Genomic DNA, 19,064 nt, shown 5'->3' on the forward strand with positions numbered 1-19,064 from the left:
GCTCCTGACCTTCTAAGTTTTGCAAAACTCTTACGTGACCAGCTGCCCCACTTCAGCATCCCACTTTCTTCATCCTGATGCACCTTACTACTCTTCTGGCCATCTCCTCAGCTAGGTGCTCTCTTCTTCCTAAGGTTTTCCCACATCTTCAGCCAAAACACATGCTGAATTCCTTTGCAAGATGTTGTGGAAGGCACAAGAAATGTCTGCTCATCCAGGAGCAAGTTGCAGCTACACCCAGGTAGCTACAGAAGTTGCTTACATTACTGCCTTTGCTGGGAAGCTACAGTGAGGAGAGCCCATTTTCCCCCCACAGAGTATATTCTGCGCCAGGGCAGTTAATGCAGGATAACTTGCTCCTGTGTAAGGCTCTCAGACCCCGTGGGTGTGCACCACTACACTATATCTAGTGCTCCCAAGAAAAGAGTTCTTCCATTTTCTGGGCAGCAGTGCTAAAATCCTGATTGTCTGAAGAAAATCCAGACCGCTAGTAAGCGGGCTGCAGTTCATTTAAGCCTTGCCAGCTACTTTTTTGGCATGCTTCCACCCTTCCTCAAGAAAAAAAAGCGACTTGGAGAGTAGACAATTGACCCTGGGACTTAAAGCCTGAAGCCATTTTCTGCCTACTTCAGCTGGTGTTGGCATATGCATGGAGACTGTTAACCCCTGGCCAGGCTATCTGCCTTCATCATTTACCTGATTTCCACAGAAGTGATAAGTATTCCGGGGCTGGTGCATTCAAGGAGCAGTGTACTCTGAACACATGATAAGCACCTGGGTTTTCCATACACATACAAAGATGCGTGTAAAGGATGTTGCTACCATAAAATTCCCAACTATGGAAGAAAGTCATGGCAAAACTGAAAAAAAATAAAACATTAAGCAAGCAAGCAACCAAAACCAAACAGAAACCACCAACAAAGCCAGAATAATAAAATCAGTGTTTGGTGTTTTGATTTTAAAAAAATGCAACATTTAGAAGTCATTTACTGTTAGAGTTTTGGCATAGGCACCCCAAACAGTAAGTAAGGGCATTCTAGTATTTTCCCTTAAAAACAATATGAGTCAAATTAGAGTACAATAAAATATTTTTAAATATATTATATTATCCTCAACACTTTCTTAGGGTGTAAATAAGCCTTATTAGCATAGAGTAAAGTATCTGTAAGTTTTCTTCTCGGTGTTACTATGAACAGCCAAGAAGACTGTGGGCAAAGGGAGAAGGGCACAAATTTTCATATGTAAAAGAAAGAGTCAGAAATCTGTAAGAGGTAGGTCTTGGAGAACCTGGCTTTTTCCTCTCTTGCTGTATACTACAAACCAGGTGTACTTTGACCAAAGCTGACGTTGGATGGGAAAGGATATTATAGTGTTGTCAGTCAGTCTCTTCCTCATTGGCACTTAAGGCTTGATGAGAATTGTTAACTTATGACCTGTCCCTGCAGATGGGTGAAGTTTATACTAGGTAGATGATGGCATGAGGTTTGAAGTCTTAGAGGTCAATTGTCTCCTGAAAGCTTTTCTGCTCAGACAAATATGAATGTATGCCAAAAAGTAGCTGGCAGAGCTTAAATTATAGTTTCCAGTAAAGATGTTGAAAGTACCTGCTAAAGTATGTCTTGCAAAAATCTCTAATCCATATTTCTAAATATAAAAATGACTTCCTGTTTATTATTTTAATCTTATAACCTCACATTTTTTACTTTAAAAAGCACCGTCAACTACCCTTTTAAAACAGATGTAGGGTTTTTTTAGACTCAACAACTTCCCATTCCATTTAATGTCACAGCAACTTTCTCTACAGTCATTCTCAGGTTTTCTTCTTGTAAAACAACAGCAGCCAAACTACAGTATGGTGAAAATCAATATGAAAACTTCTCAGTATTTTCTCTAACTAGGTTCTGTATTTACTGTATAAATCTCTATGTGGAGCTATACTTGAATATTGTGGACAATTGATAAGATTATATTCTGATTGTAGGTCAAATCTTCTTGAAGTCCTTATTCATATGTACAAACTAATCTGTGTATACAAGGACGAAAATTAAATGGTGGTTTATGTGAGAATACTGTTGTATTTTGAAAGTAGGTATACTGTATGGTTAGATTTCATAGATTGCTTTGGTTTACATTGTCCCAGCATTAATGATCTTTCTAATTTCAGAAGGATGCTTTTTGAAATTTGAAACAGAACATTTTAAAGTTTAGAGGTTTTCAGCTTGAATTTTCAAGGATTCTCAAGGCAGCTTCCAAGTTCATACATTTATATTTAAGAAAAGCAAATTCATCCTACAAATTAAGCACTGGCTTTATTTGAGAAAACTACCCACATATAAATACCCTTCATGTCTCAGGCTTGCTTATGTTTCCAAGAATAAATAAACCTCATCGTCATTTTTGGATAACAAATATTAAGGCTTGACAAGACGCAAAGCACAAATTATTACAAACAGATCCGAGGGAGGGAATTGAAGATCTGAAAGTTGCATGCCTGGAACAAATTAGATTGTCCACATAGATCACAAAGTGGCAGCAAAAAAAACCAAACGAGCCCGAAAGCTTAAAGTTAACTTGAAATCATCAATACAGAATTAAAGGTAAATTCACTCCAGTCAAGGTCAGAGATAGATGTTCATATCATACCTTCAAAGTAAAGTGGATATATTACTGCTCCTGGTAAGGTTGCTTTCTGCTTCTCTAGACAACACCAAGATGAGTGAGGCCAAGAGGCATTCTTGCTGCATTGAGTGTTGTGTGATTCATTGCATTTTCTCTCCTGGTTAGTGCCTATGTATATCACAGCCCATGAAGAAAGGAACTGTTGATGTTCACAGGAGACGTTTCCCATTTGCGTCCCCCCAGAATAATGAAATGAACCAGGTTGTGTGATTTTCAAGCCTGCAGGGCTCATACTGCATGCTAGAAAACAAAATACTTTTGATCTGTGGAAAGAAGGTGGCCCTGATGGCTTGGTCATATTTGGGCATCTGCAGTTCTACATTCCTCTTCAGCTGCACAAAAGAAGAAGGTGCCAGCTCTTACGGAGCTGTGATCAGCAGGTTAAGTAACGATTAGGAATAGTTCACTTATGTACTTGCCACTTTCTGAGAGTTCACAAATGCCTGAAACTGCCTGAGCCAAAACCTCAGCCCAGCATTTTCTAGGATAAAGAAGGAGATCATCTGAGCTGCTGCCATATAACATTGGCTTTCATAAGCTGTTCTGAGCCTAAAATAGCTTTACTTCCCACACCTTACAAACAGAGCTACTTTCCTTTCTACTTCTTTTTTTAAAACCTATTTTAAAGGGATTCATAGTGGAGCTGAACTCTGTTAAAGGGCAAAATGGCTTTTTTAATGTGCCATCTATACACTTTAACTTCATATTGAAGACAAAAGTTGACTTAGGCCTTTTTAGAGAATGAAGTGCGATGGTTTTGCCCCTAGAAAACACTTGCTCTCAAGATGTTTTCTCTTTTGGAGATTGATATTGGAAATGGCATTTTTATTGGGGGAGTGAATGCTGGGCCCAGAGACTGTCAGATCAGTGATTTGGTTTCACCTCTGAGTCCTTTAAACCTGACACCCTTAGGGTGGAGGAATGGCCGTTTGCATAAACTGTTTACAGGAGAGATGTCAAACATGTTTTGGAGAGTCTAGTCAAGTACGACAGCAAAATGAGAGAAGTCTTAGAGCAGTTTAGCGAGAGCCTCTCTCTGTAATGACTGTGCAACAGTGAATGTCCATCCTTCACTTGCTCTACCTTGAGTTTTACCAGCACAATGACCCTTTCTGGGCTGCAGTCTTATCATGAATACAGCTTTAAAAGAAATGTCACTATATGGCTTAAAAAATACATGTTGGGATAAGTTTCTTTCCCCCTTATAATTCAGACCCTTATGCAATAAGAAAGCCTGTGCTTTTTAAGAAAAGAACGTAGAGAAACACTCTGTATTTTTGGTGTGCTGAAAAAGAGTCAAGGATGCAATGTCAGTTGACATTCAGGATGTGGTCCAAAACTCATCTGAATTACTAGGTTTTCCACATCACCCCCTGAGGACAGGAATTACTGTACTGTAGCAAACCCATAGTCCCATCAGTGAAATCCCTACAGAAAGGGGCTATCCCAACTTCCAAATAGGCATCTGGACAATTTTTCAATGGATTTACTGAGTTTTCAGTGTTTCATACATTGTCACTATATTACAAGCCTTTCAGAATCCAGATTTTATTCATCCTTTATTCATCCATTATTTATCCATTTATTATTCATCCATTATTTTCTCCTGCTTGTCTCACAGAAATAGATCCAAGAGCCACAATATTACCTGCTTTTTTCACCAGGAAAGTGCTTGGGTTTGCCTGGCTCTGTTAAAAGTTCTTTTTTTGCTTTCATTTTTTTCATCATGAGGAGAATCAAAAGTAGATTCAGTGTTCTGTGAAATTTTCTTTCTGTGGTGAGTGTGAAAGCTTGAAAGGAAACGCTGTTGTTATTCTCCTGTGTGGTATTCTCCAATGTGGCATTCGTTCTGTTGTGGTGAAGAAATGAAGCTATAGCTTTTGTGGCTTTAGCTCTTTCTTGGCAGTCTGCTACCACCTGCCTGTTTGGGATTATTTTTACCCTTAATTTTAGCCCTTTGATCCCCAGATGCTCCAGGAACACCAAGAGCCACAACACTGCCTGGAGTTCAGCAGTGATGCTAGTACTGCTTTTTTTCAGCTGATACCCAAGAGGTCTCTTGATCGGCTGAACCGCTCCATGGCCTCATCCATCTCCTACTGAGGCAGCATTTCATTGACCTCAGTAGAAGCTGGATCAGATCTTAACTGAAAGTTTCTAAGATAAATTGGGATTGATTCCAGCTGTAGTTTGTAAAACACCTTTTCATCATAAAATGAAGATAGAAGTAAAATTAATACTGATAGTTTGTTGAATTTTGACCCCAATTCATTTAGTTTGGTCACTGTCTTTTCTTCTGCCCAGCTTGAGCACAGCTCTAATTCGTGTATCAAGACATGCTAGTCTGTTACTGAGTAATTGGTGATAGGTTTCTGCTTAGGATGAGAATACTTGTGTATTTTCTTCACAGTATTTTCTTCTCAGAGCTGCCACACAAATAAAAATCATTCTGGTTGGTTTCTGCTGTTATCAGTCTGTAACAGATTGGGATATATTCTGCACTGGGTAAATGCACACAGCTCTTCCTACCCTCTAGACTCACAGACACATTAACAGAACGAAGACTCTTTATTGTGTCGGTTTATAGGAGCAAGCCTACAAGCAAACTGCAGAATACACAATCCATATCGGTCTTTGAATACACTATTATGGCTCATGAGCTGTACAGTCCATGACTAGTGAGGAAAATGCAGCCCAGTGGCAGGCACCTGCATGAGTCCCTCTTTCTCCAGTGAAGGTATTACATAGCGCTGAAGTGTAGGAATTCTTCTCAAGTTAGACATCATCCTGGAAAAACAGTGATAGTGGTATCGATCCAGAACGTGTTTTGAGAGGGTGTTATCTGCATAGGGTGTGGGTCAGATACTGCTTCATAAGTTCTGTAGGGCTGCTGTTAAAGACAGAGGGTAATTCTATGTATAGCTTCTCAAGTCCAAAGCACTTCATAGTTTTCACTAAGGTAGAAAGAGATCTCAATCATTATGTTTAAATTATTATTGGGAGCTTAGGGAAGACAAAAATGTTCCTTTTCAAAAGATGTTTCGCTGTTTTGACTGTTTTACATTTTGTGGCCATGGTGCTTTTCAGCAAACCTCATTACATATATCAACAAATCTCCTTCCTTTCAAGTTTGACAGTGTTAATAAAAAGCCAAAGTTGTGACAGTTCTGCATGCTGACTGACTGAGCCTTGAACACAAGAGGGGATAACATGATGCCAGTTAACCATGGGAGCTGAAAACAGAGAGAGTAAATACAGTCATTGTACTGAAGCAAGACAACTTGAAATTCTGTCCACAAAGCAGGTTGTTGCCCTCTTTGGGGACTAACTGCAGAAACTATTACACTTTTGTTTTCCTTCTGTGTCTCCAGCATTGACGATTAGAAAGGAAATTACTAATTGCTTTTTAGGTGACTGGCAGTAGGAGGAAAACTGCAAGTCCCCAAACTTGTCTTGTGCCATGGTAGGTTTATGTCAACGGAGAGTGGGTCACCAGCATCGGAGAAGGAGGCAGCTTCGGGGAACTGGCATTGATCTATGGAACACCCCGGGCTGCCACTGTCAAGGCCAAGACAGATCTCAAGCTCTGGGGCATCGACAGAGACAGCTACAGACGCATTTTAATGGTAAGTTTATGGAGAAAGTCTTGTTTATGGAGTTTATATTTTTTACTTTCTTTTGTAGCGCCAGCACTTCTGTGTTCAGAGTACATTGATGATAGATGGTTGTATAGTGTGTGTTCCTACATAAAAGAGGGAGGACATGACAATAACATTGGGTAACTAAATTGAGTGAACTGAAGGGAAGGGGGACAAGATTCAGCAGAAAGATGCTGAGTCAGAAATGCAATTGAATAACATTATGTGTAACTACTATATATGAATGAAAACCTCAGGAGGCCTCTGTTACCCACTGGAGCTGTGCAGATCTTCTCCGTATCATGAACCTCAAAATGTTTTTCAGCCCTACCCTTTGCCTTTGAAGTCTTTGTCTGAACTTGTATTATACTCTTCAAGGCAGGCAATACAAGGTAGATCCATCTCCCATATAAAAAAGTCTTGGTTGAATTGTGCCCTCCCATCTTCATTAGCCAGTACACACCACACATATTGTAGGATGGTAGCTGCTAATGATTCATTGCTCTGCTCCTTTCAAACTCCCTCATCTCTGCAGCAAAGCTCAACAGACCTTCTGGGCACCTAGGGTGTGCACTAGGTTATGGATTTGTTATTGTTTCTTGAGTTGTTAGTTTATAACGGAAACTTTGTCAGATAATTAACTTTAGAAAGGTCATAACCTTTTTAATGAGTTTGCTTCCAATGTCCATGTGCATATCTTCCTTCTCCATAAAATATTCCTTTCATTTTGATAGTTAATAGACATAACTCTGTGTGAATCTTCTTTCTCAATAGGACTTGTCTCCAGAAGCTGCATTGTTTCATTCTGATCTGAAGGAAATTACACTGCTCTGAGAAAGATAAAGGATTGTGCATTTTGAAATCATCTGTATTTCTAGTGCATATCATGGATAACATAAATAGCAGGAGAATTGAGTAGATTTTACACTTAAATAATTAGTTCTTAAGCAATAGAGTGTAAGAGTGATCTTTATTTATGCTGTGTGATAACTGCTGGATGTCTGTATGAAGCATTGGTGGTTTTCACTCTTTATTTCATAGGTTGAGTTCTGTATCACGTAACGCTGACATGTAGGAGAGTAAGCTGGATTGATTTTACTCCATCCCAAAATATTCAGGTTGATCGCTCCAAGACAAAATACAGCAAAGTGTACTGTCTTCTCTCTTGTGGATAAGCAGGATGAATAGTTTTGAATGCTTCCCAGTGCAGGGAAGCAGGCAGTAGTAACTGAGACCTTTCTCCAAAGTATTTCTTAAACAGAGAGTATGAGAATTTCCTAACAGACTTAAGAGACACACTCAGCTTATTTGTCCCATGTCCTGCACAGATGCAGTGAAGGGGTGTCTGGAATAATTAGTCTGATGAATGAGCCTGCATGCTGCAAGGAAGAAACCCAAGGTATAAAAGAGAAGGAATGTAGGAGCAATAAATGTTGGGGCAAGCCACATACTCCTTGTTTTTTTAAGCATAGCTTTTTGCAGCTGCCTGTAACCTTGCTACTAAAGAATTGAAGGACAGATTCACAGTCATCATAGCCTAGAGGTAATTTCAGTTTTAAGTGTTGATGAAAATAGTGGCACTTAACATCATGCAAATGCTGGGAGCTTTCAGGTTTGGTCATGTGTCCATTACCATCTGATAGCAGCCTTCAGAAGATGAATATTTGATGCAGAGACAGTATTTTACTAAAAGGACTTGAAGTCCCAAGTGGAAAAGACTGTGTTTTACTGCTAGCTTTAGCTATGCGTACAACTTGAATATTATGGATATACTTCTGTTTCATTCTAGTGTAGTGCTAAGTGCTTTTCAAATTAGTTTACATATTCTCTGAACCAGTGACTGCTGTATCTTACCTAGCAAGCTCAGTTCCTGCAGTTGATGAGACCTTTAACTTTACACGGAGGTATTTTCTCTCCCTCTTGTGTTTTTTTACAGTTGAGGTCATTAAAAATTGGTGGTCTGTTGCATTACATTAGATACCCAGGCAGTGTAATTGTAGCATTCTTCATACTTGGGAAATATTGCAGGTAGCATAGTGAATTAATTGCTTCAGGTATAGAAAATGTCTAATTTTAAGTGCTGTCCACAGTAAATGCAATTTACCTATCCAGTCTACATGATTGTGTCATCTTTTCATATATTTATAGGTGCAGTGTGGATAATTTCTTTGCTGTAGGTGAAATGAGACACCTGTCTTTGTGCATTCGTGTGAGGGCAGGTTACAGTGTCTCTCTGCACATTTCCTCAAGCCTAAGAATTTATTACATCATGTTTCAGTGGCTGCATTTCATACTTGAAGCTAACTCCACCATTACATGGCTGGTTTTGCTGTACTCAGTTTCAAGGTGTAGTAGTAGCTGCCTTTCAAGTCACCGAAACATGGTTTCCTGACATCTAGCCACTAAGCTTATGCTTCTAGAAAGCTGCTAGATATTCTGGATGTAGAAAGGCTTCTGCCTTTAAATAAGAGATATTAATGCTTAAGGTATCTTTTGAGATACATCATTTAAGATGGTTTTAAAATTAGTGAGTGGGTTTTTCTTTTTCATGTTCTGTTTGCAAATACTTTTGTCCAAGGGATCAGCGACCTTTTTCTCCCAAAGATATGGGTTGGGTTTTTTTTTCTGTCCTTGGATAAAGCTCCTCCATAACTCAAGGTATTTTTTTCTTTCATCTGCATTCCTTCCTAGCCATGACCAGCCCCATGTTTTTGTCAGTCTCGTGTTGAAATTTTATTCACGTTGTAAATATTTATTTGCAAATTATACCTTCAGATCCACACTTGCCAAAAAGATTTTATCCTGTCGTGAGCCACTTGACGCTCTACCTCATTTCTCCTTGCAGGCTCTGATTTGGTTCTTTACTTTGCATTTAGTAATTTCTAGTTTCATTTCTGCTTAGTGCCATTTTCCCCACGTACGTGTCTCATTGATCCTGACTGGTTTATGGTATGAATAAAATGCATCCCAGGAGGTTGGGAGTTTGTCTTTTTTTTGTGGATGGACAAAGCCTGATGCAAAAAGTTCCTGCTGGCTTTTAGTTACACTTGTCATCCATTTATTATTTGGTCTGTCCCAAAGGAAGTTTGTTAAAACAGATATATTTCTTTATATTTCATTGTCTCAGCTTAGGTACCCTGATGGCTTGAAGGTCACATTCAAGTTTGTTTTAGCAGCTGTGATGATTGTAAATGCTGGAGTAGTTTGTTTTGTCAGGATTTGCAGTGAAATTGCTTGGCTTTCACTGGAGTCCTTGACAAATTATTATACCATGAAATTCATTGTACTAGATGGATTACAAAAACCCACTTGAACACGTTCCCTTCCCAAGCACATTCACAAATTATCTGTCCATCTGTGTGTTCCGTTTATTTCATACAATTATCTGTTCTGAGCTGCATACTTTTCACTCTGTTGCGGATTTTTGTATGTGTATGTTCTCTGTGCGCACACACACGTATATATTCTATATTTATTTACTTACATTCCTCTGGGAGAGAGGCAAAGGAATTTTTGCCATAGGATTCTCATGTAATTCAGTTGGTGAAATGTTGCTGCTATCTTCTTTGCAGTTGGGATTCAAGAGCATCATGGAGTGGGGAACATCCCAGGGTATTACAATATTTGTATTCTAAATATAGCACATACCACAAATACCAGTGCAGTAAATGTCTGTATCCCAACATCAGATTGAACCCCCTGACAATTCGGTTCCCAGACTGAGGAAATCTGAAGTATTAATTTCTTTTTATTTCTTATTTAAGAAGGCTTGATTCAGAATGATTTAACTATTCTCCAGTTCCCATGGTCCAGAATACCCGGCTCTGAGAGCAGAGTTGTATGGGATACAATACTTTTTGCCTATTTGGTAATCTTCTTTGCAGAAATGAGTTATAATATTGGGATGTAAGTCATGACAAATCAAGTTAGTCAGTTAGTTCCTAATGTCATGCCTTATTTTCTTGATGCTATTTTGGCTTTGTTTTATCATCTTTGCACAGCTTTGAACCTGAGAACAATTTCTTTAACAAGTGTCTTTCTCTATTCAAACAAAGTAAAGTCAGAAGGACTTCATGTTGCCATAGAATGTAGGTTGCATGGTGGTCAAAACATAAAGCCAATCCAAAGCCTGCAATCCATCCAACTTCTGTGTGATACAGCATCAGGATCTTGTCGGCAGTTTTGTTTTCATGGCCAGTATGCATGGTGACTCTTTCATGCTCCTATAAGAATATACACCCAAAACATCATTCAATATCAGGTTTATGCAGGGATTAAATGGGCTGGAGCACTTCAGGAGTGTATTCTGGCACCTCCTGCCAGGAGAACTTTTTTATTTGAAACTTAAGCCATGCTTTGCTTTTCGGTAGCCATTTGGCTTCTTAGAGAAGGTGAGGGTTTCTAGGAAGGACCTGATCAATTCCACCTGTAAAATTGAAGCAAGAAAGAAGACATAAAGAGTGCTGGAGAGGGGCAAAGCAAAGAGGCAGGCAGAAGGGAATAAAGACAGAGGCTGGACTGGAGGAATGGGAAGAAAAATTGGAAGAAATCAGGGAAGGTGAAGAAGGGGCAGTTGGAAAAGAAATGCAACAGTCCTATTCAGCAAGACCTGTTATAATCTGTGGGGCATTTGTTTTTCCTAGCCTGTGTATTGCTTAAGCTAAGCCTAGGGCTCACTACGTTTTTAAGTGTCCCTAAAACTGGGTTTGAGCTCTTTTCTGTGTGGATTTGGCAAATGCAGGTGATCTCGTTTCTCCCTGGGACTGTTTCAGGGAGGAGCGCTGCTACTTGGAATATTAACGAGTCTTCCTAGTTAGCGGAAACCACTCTCTTTAAGAAGATGAGCTTGTGCGTGACAGCTCAGAACCAGGGAGAAAGTGAACAAAGGAACGGGGGGAGAGGGAGAAGCAGCGACTATTGAAATAAGATATTAATAGGTTAGAAAAAGCAGAATTAATAAAGACTTTTTAAAACATGCCATCAAGAACCCTGCCAGTGCAGAATTATTCATGTACATTTACTATTGTTTTTATCTGGCTCAAGCAATAAGAGTTCTACTGCTTCCCTTGGGAAACTTTTCTGCAAGAGAATAATTCCTACATAGGGAAAATTTCTTTCATATTGAACTTAAATTAGATTTTCTTAATTTTCTCCTATTACTTTGAGTTATGTCAAGTTATGCTGTACCAAATTGCCTTCTCCTTTTGTCATCTATCTGTAGATGATTATCACTGTCTACTTGAACCCTTGCAACAATGCATGCCAGCTATGAGGATGCCATACCTATGATCCTACTGTTGAGCTAACATCTACAGGCTGAGTTTGTTTTGCTCCTTCCTTATCAGCCCTCGCCAAGCGTTTTAGCATTTTTCAGGCTTCCTTTGGTTTAGGAACACTTTTCTGGAGAAGAGGTACCAAAACATAGAGTGTATCATGTCAGGCACCATCACATCCGAACCATGGAGATGAAGCCTCTGAACTTCATTCCTAGATAACGTATGAGTGTACTACCAAAATAGCCTTGGCTGTATTCTTGTTGCAGTCTAATGCTGCAAACCAGCTTTCATCTACTGTCTTTAACTCTCCTTCAGGTTTACAACTCTCCAGTCTTCTTCCTTTCATCAAACATCTGTGCTTTGGATTTTTTTTTTCCTTTGCATTTCTTAGCTGTATTTTCCAAGTGGAAGCTCATTCTATCATTTTCTACTCCCATTTTTAATGTCTCCAAATCCTTTCTTGTATTTTCCTGTTCCGGCAAGCTTTCATACTATCTCCTATTCTGCAGATATTGTTAGTGTCTGATTTGTTGTTGCTTCTAGAAGATCCATGAAAATATTGCGTGAAAACAGACTTAGCACATGTCCCAGGACACATGTGGGTTGACAGTTCTGCAGAAGTGACTTGAAAGGTAGGAGTAGAGATTATGATGGTTTTCCTGCCTGTGGCCTCTCAAGTTGGGTAAAGCACTAGACCAAATGAAGCAAGTATAAAAAAGAAATCAGGAGTCAGAGGTGATATTATGCCTATGGGAAGGGATGAAAGGGGAATATTAGGCTGACCAAGGAAGGTGGGAATTAGGCATGTTCTCCCTTTATTTCATGGGGAGGAAAAAATTATTAATACCAAGGAAATAAGCACATGCTTTGGTTGTTTATAAGAGTTTTGCAGTGTTGTTTTTAGCTTACATTAGTGTTCTCTCAAAATCTCTTCCTCTGACTCTGCTTGTGAAAGCTTGAGTAGGAAAACACACTGAAGTGAAAACAATGTTCATGAGAGTGAGCCAAGCTGCTTCCTTCTGAAAGAGAAATTGGGATATGGTTGTGCCTATTGCGATCCAGCCTTGTCTGCTCTGAAAACGCAGAGAAAGTTTCTGTGCCTGCCTGGGCACCCTTAGGTGAAGCTCTGCTGTCGGGTGGCTCGTGCCACCCTGGAGGCTGTTGTCTCCCTCCTTCAGGAGGGTTGGATGGAGCCATCCTGCAGGTTGAGTCATGAACCATCAGTTGGGTCACCTTGGGTTTCAGAACATGTGCTGTGAAATGGGACTCCTAAGCCTCAACCATTAGTTCTTTCCTGGGCTCTTGTTCTCCCTTACCTTTGTGGTATCATTCTGAGACGTGACAGTGGAGCTATGCATTAAGTGGAGTCCCACTGAGGTTCTACTATCACAATATAAAAGAAATGATAACAGCACATATAATTAATTCTGTCCAGTTTTGCTTTTACACTTGTCTTCATGGTGGATTCTGTACCCTTGCCCTAGCTTAGTTTAGCCAAGATGTAACACAACCATTTTCCTGTAGGAGTGATGGGCTCTTGCTCTCTGGGCCAGGCGGGATGCCTGCAATTCCTGCCTTCCTGGGTCTTGTCTGCATCTCTAAATACTCAGAGTTGTGGTCAGGTGTCACTTAAGGCTACTGATTACTGCTTCTTAAAATTCATCTGTATCCGCAAGTCATTTAAAAAGCATTTTCCACATCTGTCCTTGGGTGCCCCAGCCCATCAAACTAAACCACCAGTCTGGTTTTCCGCAGCTGTCAATTTTACCGGTCTCGTTTCCACTCGATTGCAGGGAGGAAAGCAACAACTGCACAGTGTCCGGTTTTCCATTCTCTGTCTTGCAGCAAGCTGTCAGGATCTGGCGTGGTTTGCACAGCCTCCTCCGTCTGAACTTCTTGGGTGTTTTTTCCTTTCTGGCACTTCAAATGCTTTCAGGGGCTCCCGAGGTTGAGAACCAGGTTTGTCAGACACAGAGGTCAGAGGAGGGTTACCGATGCTATCACTGAGGGGAGAACTGTCATCACCAGAGTCGGAAATTATGAATGGGATGCGGAGGAGGAGACCTCGGTAGTGAGTGCTGCTGCTGCTGATGCAGAGATACTTGGAAAGAGTGGCAGCTCTTGAAGGTGCTGTTGCTGTTTCAGAGCAGGGGTGGCCCCAGGAGAGGGATGCAAATGGGAGTTGTTCCAGAGGAGAGCATCCAGCAGCTTCTGCTGGTGCTGCAGTCAGAAGCTGGAGCCCAAGCCTGTTGATATTGTTGGAAAGATTCTCTTTGCTTTGGTGGTCGTTGGATCAAGCCGCACCTGCACAGTGTGTGTAGGAAGAGGGATGATGTCTAATTCTTAGTTATAGCATTGCACTTGAATACACCAGCCTTTTCCATTTTCATACTTAGCGTATTTCTGTATGCTTTCACAGTGGAGGGTGAAATATTTCTTCTTTTCCTTTCTCTATCCCCACTTCCTGCATCTGCTTTCCAGCGCTTACCAGTGCTCATGTGGAGGAGGAATAGTGAAGTATCTCTTTCTATGGTAGACATTGCTTCTGGCAAACATTGTCTTTTCTGCCCAGCCTAAGAGGAAATGCAATCTTTATTTCCCCCTTCTTCAGAAGATGACTGTATCATCTTTGTGATGTACTCTCCCTTGTAGATCTGACTAGCAGGCATCAGGCAGCCTTCAACATTCACAGGGACTCTACCCAGGCAGAAACTATGCGGGCTGTCATGTGACGGTGTGGAATAAACTGCATGGTACCAAGGAAAACTCTGGAGTTCCTCTTTGGTACCTGGGAGGGTTTTGTTTTCAAGTCATCTGTGTCACTGCAGAAGGAGCTAAGGATGAATTATTTTTATGTTGGTAAAACTGCATAGTATTTATTCATACCTGAATAGCCTTCAAAAATGCATGCTGGAATGGCTACTTATGGTTTCTGTCTGTGGTGCTCAAACACTATGTAAGCAGAAGGTATCTCAGTAATTTATTACACAATAAAATCTTAGTAGAGTGGGAATGACTGTACTGGTAGCTGCATATACACTGATGGATTGTCTGCTCCATAATGCTTAAATCTTGTTAAAGTAATACTATGAATAGGTTGCTTAACAGTTACAATGCATGTAACACTATTCAGAATGTAAACCAGGCTTACAGATAAAGGCTGTTAGCATTAAAGAGGTTTTAACCTAAAAGAATGGGACCCATGAGAGGGACATTTTAAGTTTTATCCTACCTTGTCATTGTAAATTCCCTTCTAGCAGGGCCTCACTGGCAACAGGATACATATTGAATTAGCTAAACAGTTAATTGATGAAGCTCTGGCTTTAAAATGAGCGCCTGTAAATAATGGATACAGTTAATCCACGGTGTCCAGTAACACCAGTGAAGTCAGTGAAATTACACCAGTATTGAATCTGATTCCTTCTGTCTTCGCTTATCAGCAATTCAACTTGCCCAGACATTTTATGGGGAAACATTTGCCTTAGGCTGTTTATACTGGCTATGCTTTAGATTTGGAAAGGGAGGAAAAAAAAGAGCAGCTGTAGGAAGAAATCACAAAAATACTTTGTGTAATGTTCTACCTCCTTTTTCTCTCTCCTTTAATAACAGGGCAGCACACTGAGAAAGCGGAAGATGTATGAAGAATTCCTGAGCAAGGTCTCCATTTTGGGTCAGTTGCCCTTTGGACTTGCCTGTTAGTTCCTGTGTTATACATGTTGGCAGAATGAATTTTGGTCTTTGATTGCACAATGAAAGCAATGGTGGTCAAACAGAAGGTCTCGTAGTTGCATCGTTTCAGAGGGAACAAAAGTGTAAAGGGTCCTTTTCAGAACTTGTTTTTCTTGTTCTCTAATATACACTGAAAATGTCTTGGGGTAACGGTTGGACTTGATGATCTTAAAGGTCTTTTCCAGCCTATCTGTTTCTGTGATTCTCTGTGTTTGGAGGACAGACCTTTCCTTAAATATGGGAGCAGGCATGCACTGGTAACCTTTTGGTAGCTGCTGTTGCAGTAAAGATCATATGGATGGAGGAGAAAGCAGTGCAGAGATATCAATTTGTCATAAAGTCTAGTTACATCCTCCCAGGTGACAGGTAAGAAGCTTTTTCCCTGCAAGAATACTGTATTTATGTGCACTGAACAAAGTAACCTTACAAATCAAAATGGACTGCTTTTTTTTTCCCTTCTTTGTATTTTACAGCCCCTGTCTCACATTCTTAAAACATCTGTTTAGCTTCTTGGGCTTGGATTTTGTTTCCCTTTGATTAATGTGATAGCCACGAAATTTGGACATGTTCTTGATGGCCTTCAGTAGGAAAAACAACAAACCCGTAATGCCTGACCAATCAATCACCATTAGGAGAACAAAAGCTTCTCATAAGAAGGAGAGTGTTAGACAGGACAATGAAATGTTGATTCTGGAGGAGAAACATCATGTTTCTGCTGGAGTTATTTTGAAAAAACCAGTTCAGGATTCATTTGCTATCTGAAGTATTTATATTTCTACTTAAGCAATTTCCTTTTCTTGTTTATGGTACTCATTTACCATTTAAGATGCGGTACCTGAAATACGAGAGTGTCTTAGTGGACATATACTTGAACTTCTGAGAGGTGCAGTCCATGAAATCTCCAGTTATATTTGTATGCTTAAAGTAAGTATGTTGCTCACTTATTAATGAAGTTTTCATCATTTAAACGCCTTCTTTTATGCTCAATTTAAATCTTCCTAAATTAAGAGCACAAATTATACCAAATTACAATGAGTATTTAAAGAAAAAAGGATCTCTGCACCTGCACTAATGAGGAGCAATTACAACAATGAGACATCTCAACACAATTTCAGAGTAGAAAGGTTATTCAGAGATGCGCTTCCTTAAACATGCGGTTTGCCATGTAATTATATCCTAGTTTCTAGTATGGCTTTTGAATCTTAGTCAAAAAAGAGGAAGGACTTCCAGATTTGAACCTTTTTTAAGGATGGAAAAGCAGTGGACAAAATAACACATTATTTCAGGAACATGGAGAATTTAGGTGAAATGTATAAGGATCTATTACACATGTCTAAAAAGTAGATGACACCTGAGAAACAGAAAGGTATTTTAGAAGTCTCAGCACAGCACTGAGAAGTCCACTTCAGTTCATGCCTTAATGTGGACAGAACTCAGTGATTTCTTGGTGGAAAAACCTCTGCCTGCTTCTTATATATACATTTCCAGGGCCTGTCTAATGTCTGTAACTACCCATATAATTGTAAGAGTCATATTTTTTTAATAATCTAAGGATTTTTTAGATTATCAGTAGCTGCTGTTAGTATATGAAACAAGGTATGAGAAAACTAATGGTTTAAAATCTTTCTTCTGGAGTTTAATTAAATGTAAAGCCAAGAATTGATAGGTACAGCTTGGAAATTGCAAAAAATTGCATAGAGTCTACTTCATTTGATGCTTGATTTTAATTCTCCAGCTAAAACGTTAGTAGTTTTGTCTTGTACAATATTCTGTATAATGCTCTGTTGCTCATTAACCGATGTATTTGTAGTGGTACAATTCCCTTATGCAAAAGAGGGACACTTTGTGACTAGATCTGGAATTAGCTCTGAATTTTTCATAAAGCCAACTGAAGAAGGAAGTTTCAAGACACTTTTTCTTTTCATTGTTAATTACATAGTTCTTTTTTTTTTGTTCTTTTTTTTTTTAATGAAAAAGCCTACTCTAGTCTGCATGAAAGAGTTTTATGCTTATTTTTAGTTGAACAGAGCACTTTTTGAATGTTGCATTGACAATATGGGCTTGGTCTTTGACATTAATGCTTCTGCACCAAAGGTCACAAATGCACCAGGAAAGTGCATTAGTATTAGGTCGGGAAAATGCTAGGAATAATAATTTCCCTAACAGCAACAGAAGGTGGCATAAAACCATGAGATGTATGTGTGTTAGGCTACTCAAAACTTAACCTTTGGTGCACTGCGTACTTTGATCTGATTTTGCTACCAGAATCAGTGTGCACTTCTAAGCTCAACCAAAAGGCATTTTAACTGAGAAAGACCAACTCTTTCACCCTCAGACAATACTTCTAAGCAATTTTTTGGACAAACTTGGGAAACAAGATTCTGAGAGAACAGCCCAGAATCTAATCCTGGTGTCAGAAGCCATATCTTAACTTAACATTAGTTCAGTAATTCATAATAAGTAAGAACCAGCAGAGCTCTAGTACATGAATTTTAGCCCCGCTTTTTGAGGCAGTGAAGGTTATATCATTGTATCATCTGTTTCTTTTAATAACTTTTAAGCCTGTCACTTCTTTCAGTCAAATCTGATACAAGTACAGAAGTTCAAGTATAATTCATTGCCTTGAATTCTCATGCAAATGAGTAGAGGAGAGAGACATTGGTTGGCTCCGTCCTCTCCCTTAAGGCAGGGCAGGTAAAATCCATCCCTTAGCAGACCCCGGAGGAGGAAGGCAGTGGGAGAGTGAGCAGCCCTGGAGGAGCTGTACTGTGTTGTCTTTTGCAGGCTGATTTTTGCTGTGTAGGCATCACAGGGATTTGTGGCAGCTGCAGGTGTGTGATAAGGACCCCATGCATGGGAAGCAGGCTGTGTTAGCTCCATTACTCATAAAACAGACCAGTATTTTTTTCTTAGTGAAGTTTACTTTGAAGTTTTGTAACGTCTCTCTCTAAGTGGAGGAATGAAAAGAAAAACTTTGTAAACCATCCTGCTGGCAAATGAAACAGGAGTGCCACTTCAGTCATCCATGTGTGCCTCGGTCTTACTGCCACCCTTGCTACCAGGGTCTTGCCTGTGGCTTCAGTGGTGCATGGTCACACCCGTGGGGAAGAGTCATCTTTTAGATTCACACTTTCACATTGCTTATCTAGCAGGCCATCAGTAACAGGCTGAGTGCAACTCTGAGAAAGAAACAGCAGGACTTGTTCTGACATCTAGTGTGGGATGTGGCAAGAGAACCTCGGCACTCCTCTATCAGTGGTATCTCCAAACAGCTCCTAGGCTACTCCAATCCACTGCAGCATCAGGGCAGTGCAGATCTGATTGCAGGCCTAGGGAACTGGAGCCAACTTTTCATGTCCAACTTTCAAGATTATTATCTGGGTGATTACTAAAGTCTAAGACACAGTGAATAAATACATTCACGTTTCCCAACTGGAGGTTCGTGCAAAGTGCCTGGATGAAAGAAATGTTTCTTTTATAACAGAACCAGGCACAGCAGAGCTGTCAGTTTAGATACAAATCTTCAGCCAAAGTTAGAGTCTTTTATAATAAAGCTTTATGATCTTCAATATTTTAGAGTCCCTGGACAAATGGGAGCGGCTGACAGTGGCTGATGCTCTGGAACCTGTCCAGTTTGAAGATGGGGAAAAAATTGTTGTGCAGGGAGAGCCCGGTGATGACTTCTTCATTATTACAGAGGTAAGACTGGCATCCTGATAAGCTCTGTCATTTCCTCATAAAG

At 39.9% G+C, this 19,064-nt stretch overlaps 1 protein-coding gene across 4 annotated transcripts in view; it reads left to right on the forward strand.

Moving 5' to 3' along the window:
* The window catches only part of PRKAR1B (protein kinase cAMP-dependent type I regulatory subunit beta), a 103,250-nt gene that overhangs the window by 63,847 nt on the left and 20,339 nt on the right, over positions 1-19,064 (forward strand). For 3 of the 4 annotated variants that reach the window (XM_080617848.1, XM_080617851.1, XM_080617849.1), the window contains exons 7-9: positions 6,147-6,305; positions 15,203-15,263; positions 18,900-19,021. In XM_080617848.1, the coding sequence (XP_080473974.1) occupies positions 6,147-6,305; positions 15,203-15,263; positions 18,900-19,021 (342 nt within the window). The remainder of the gene's footprint in view (positions 1-6,146; positions 6,306-15,202; positions 15,264-18,899; positions 19,022-19,064) is intronic. The other variant, XM_080617850.1, reaches the window with a different exon arrangement.

This window comes from Psittacula echo (assembly GCF_963264785.1).
Source record: "Psittacula echo genome assembly, chromosome: 5".
NCBI lineage: Eukaryota > Metazoa > Chordata > Aves > Psittaciformes > Psittacidae > Psittacula > Psittacula echo.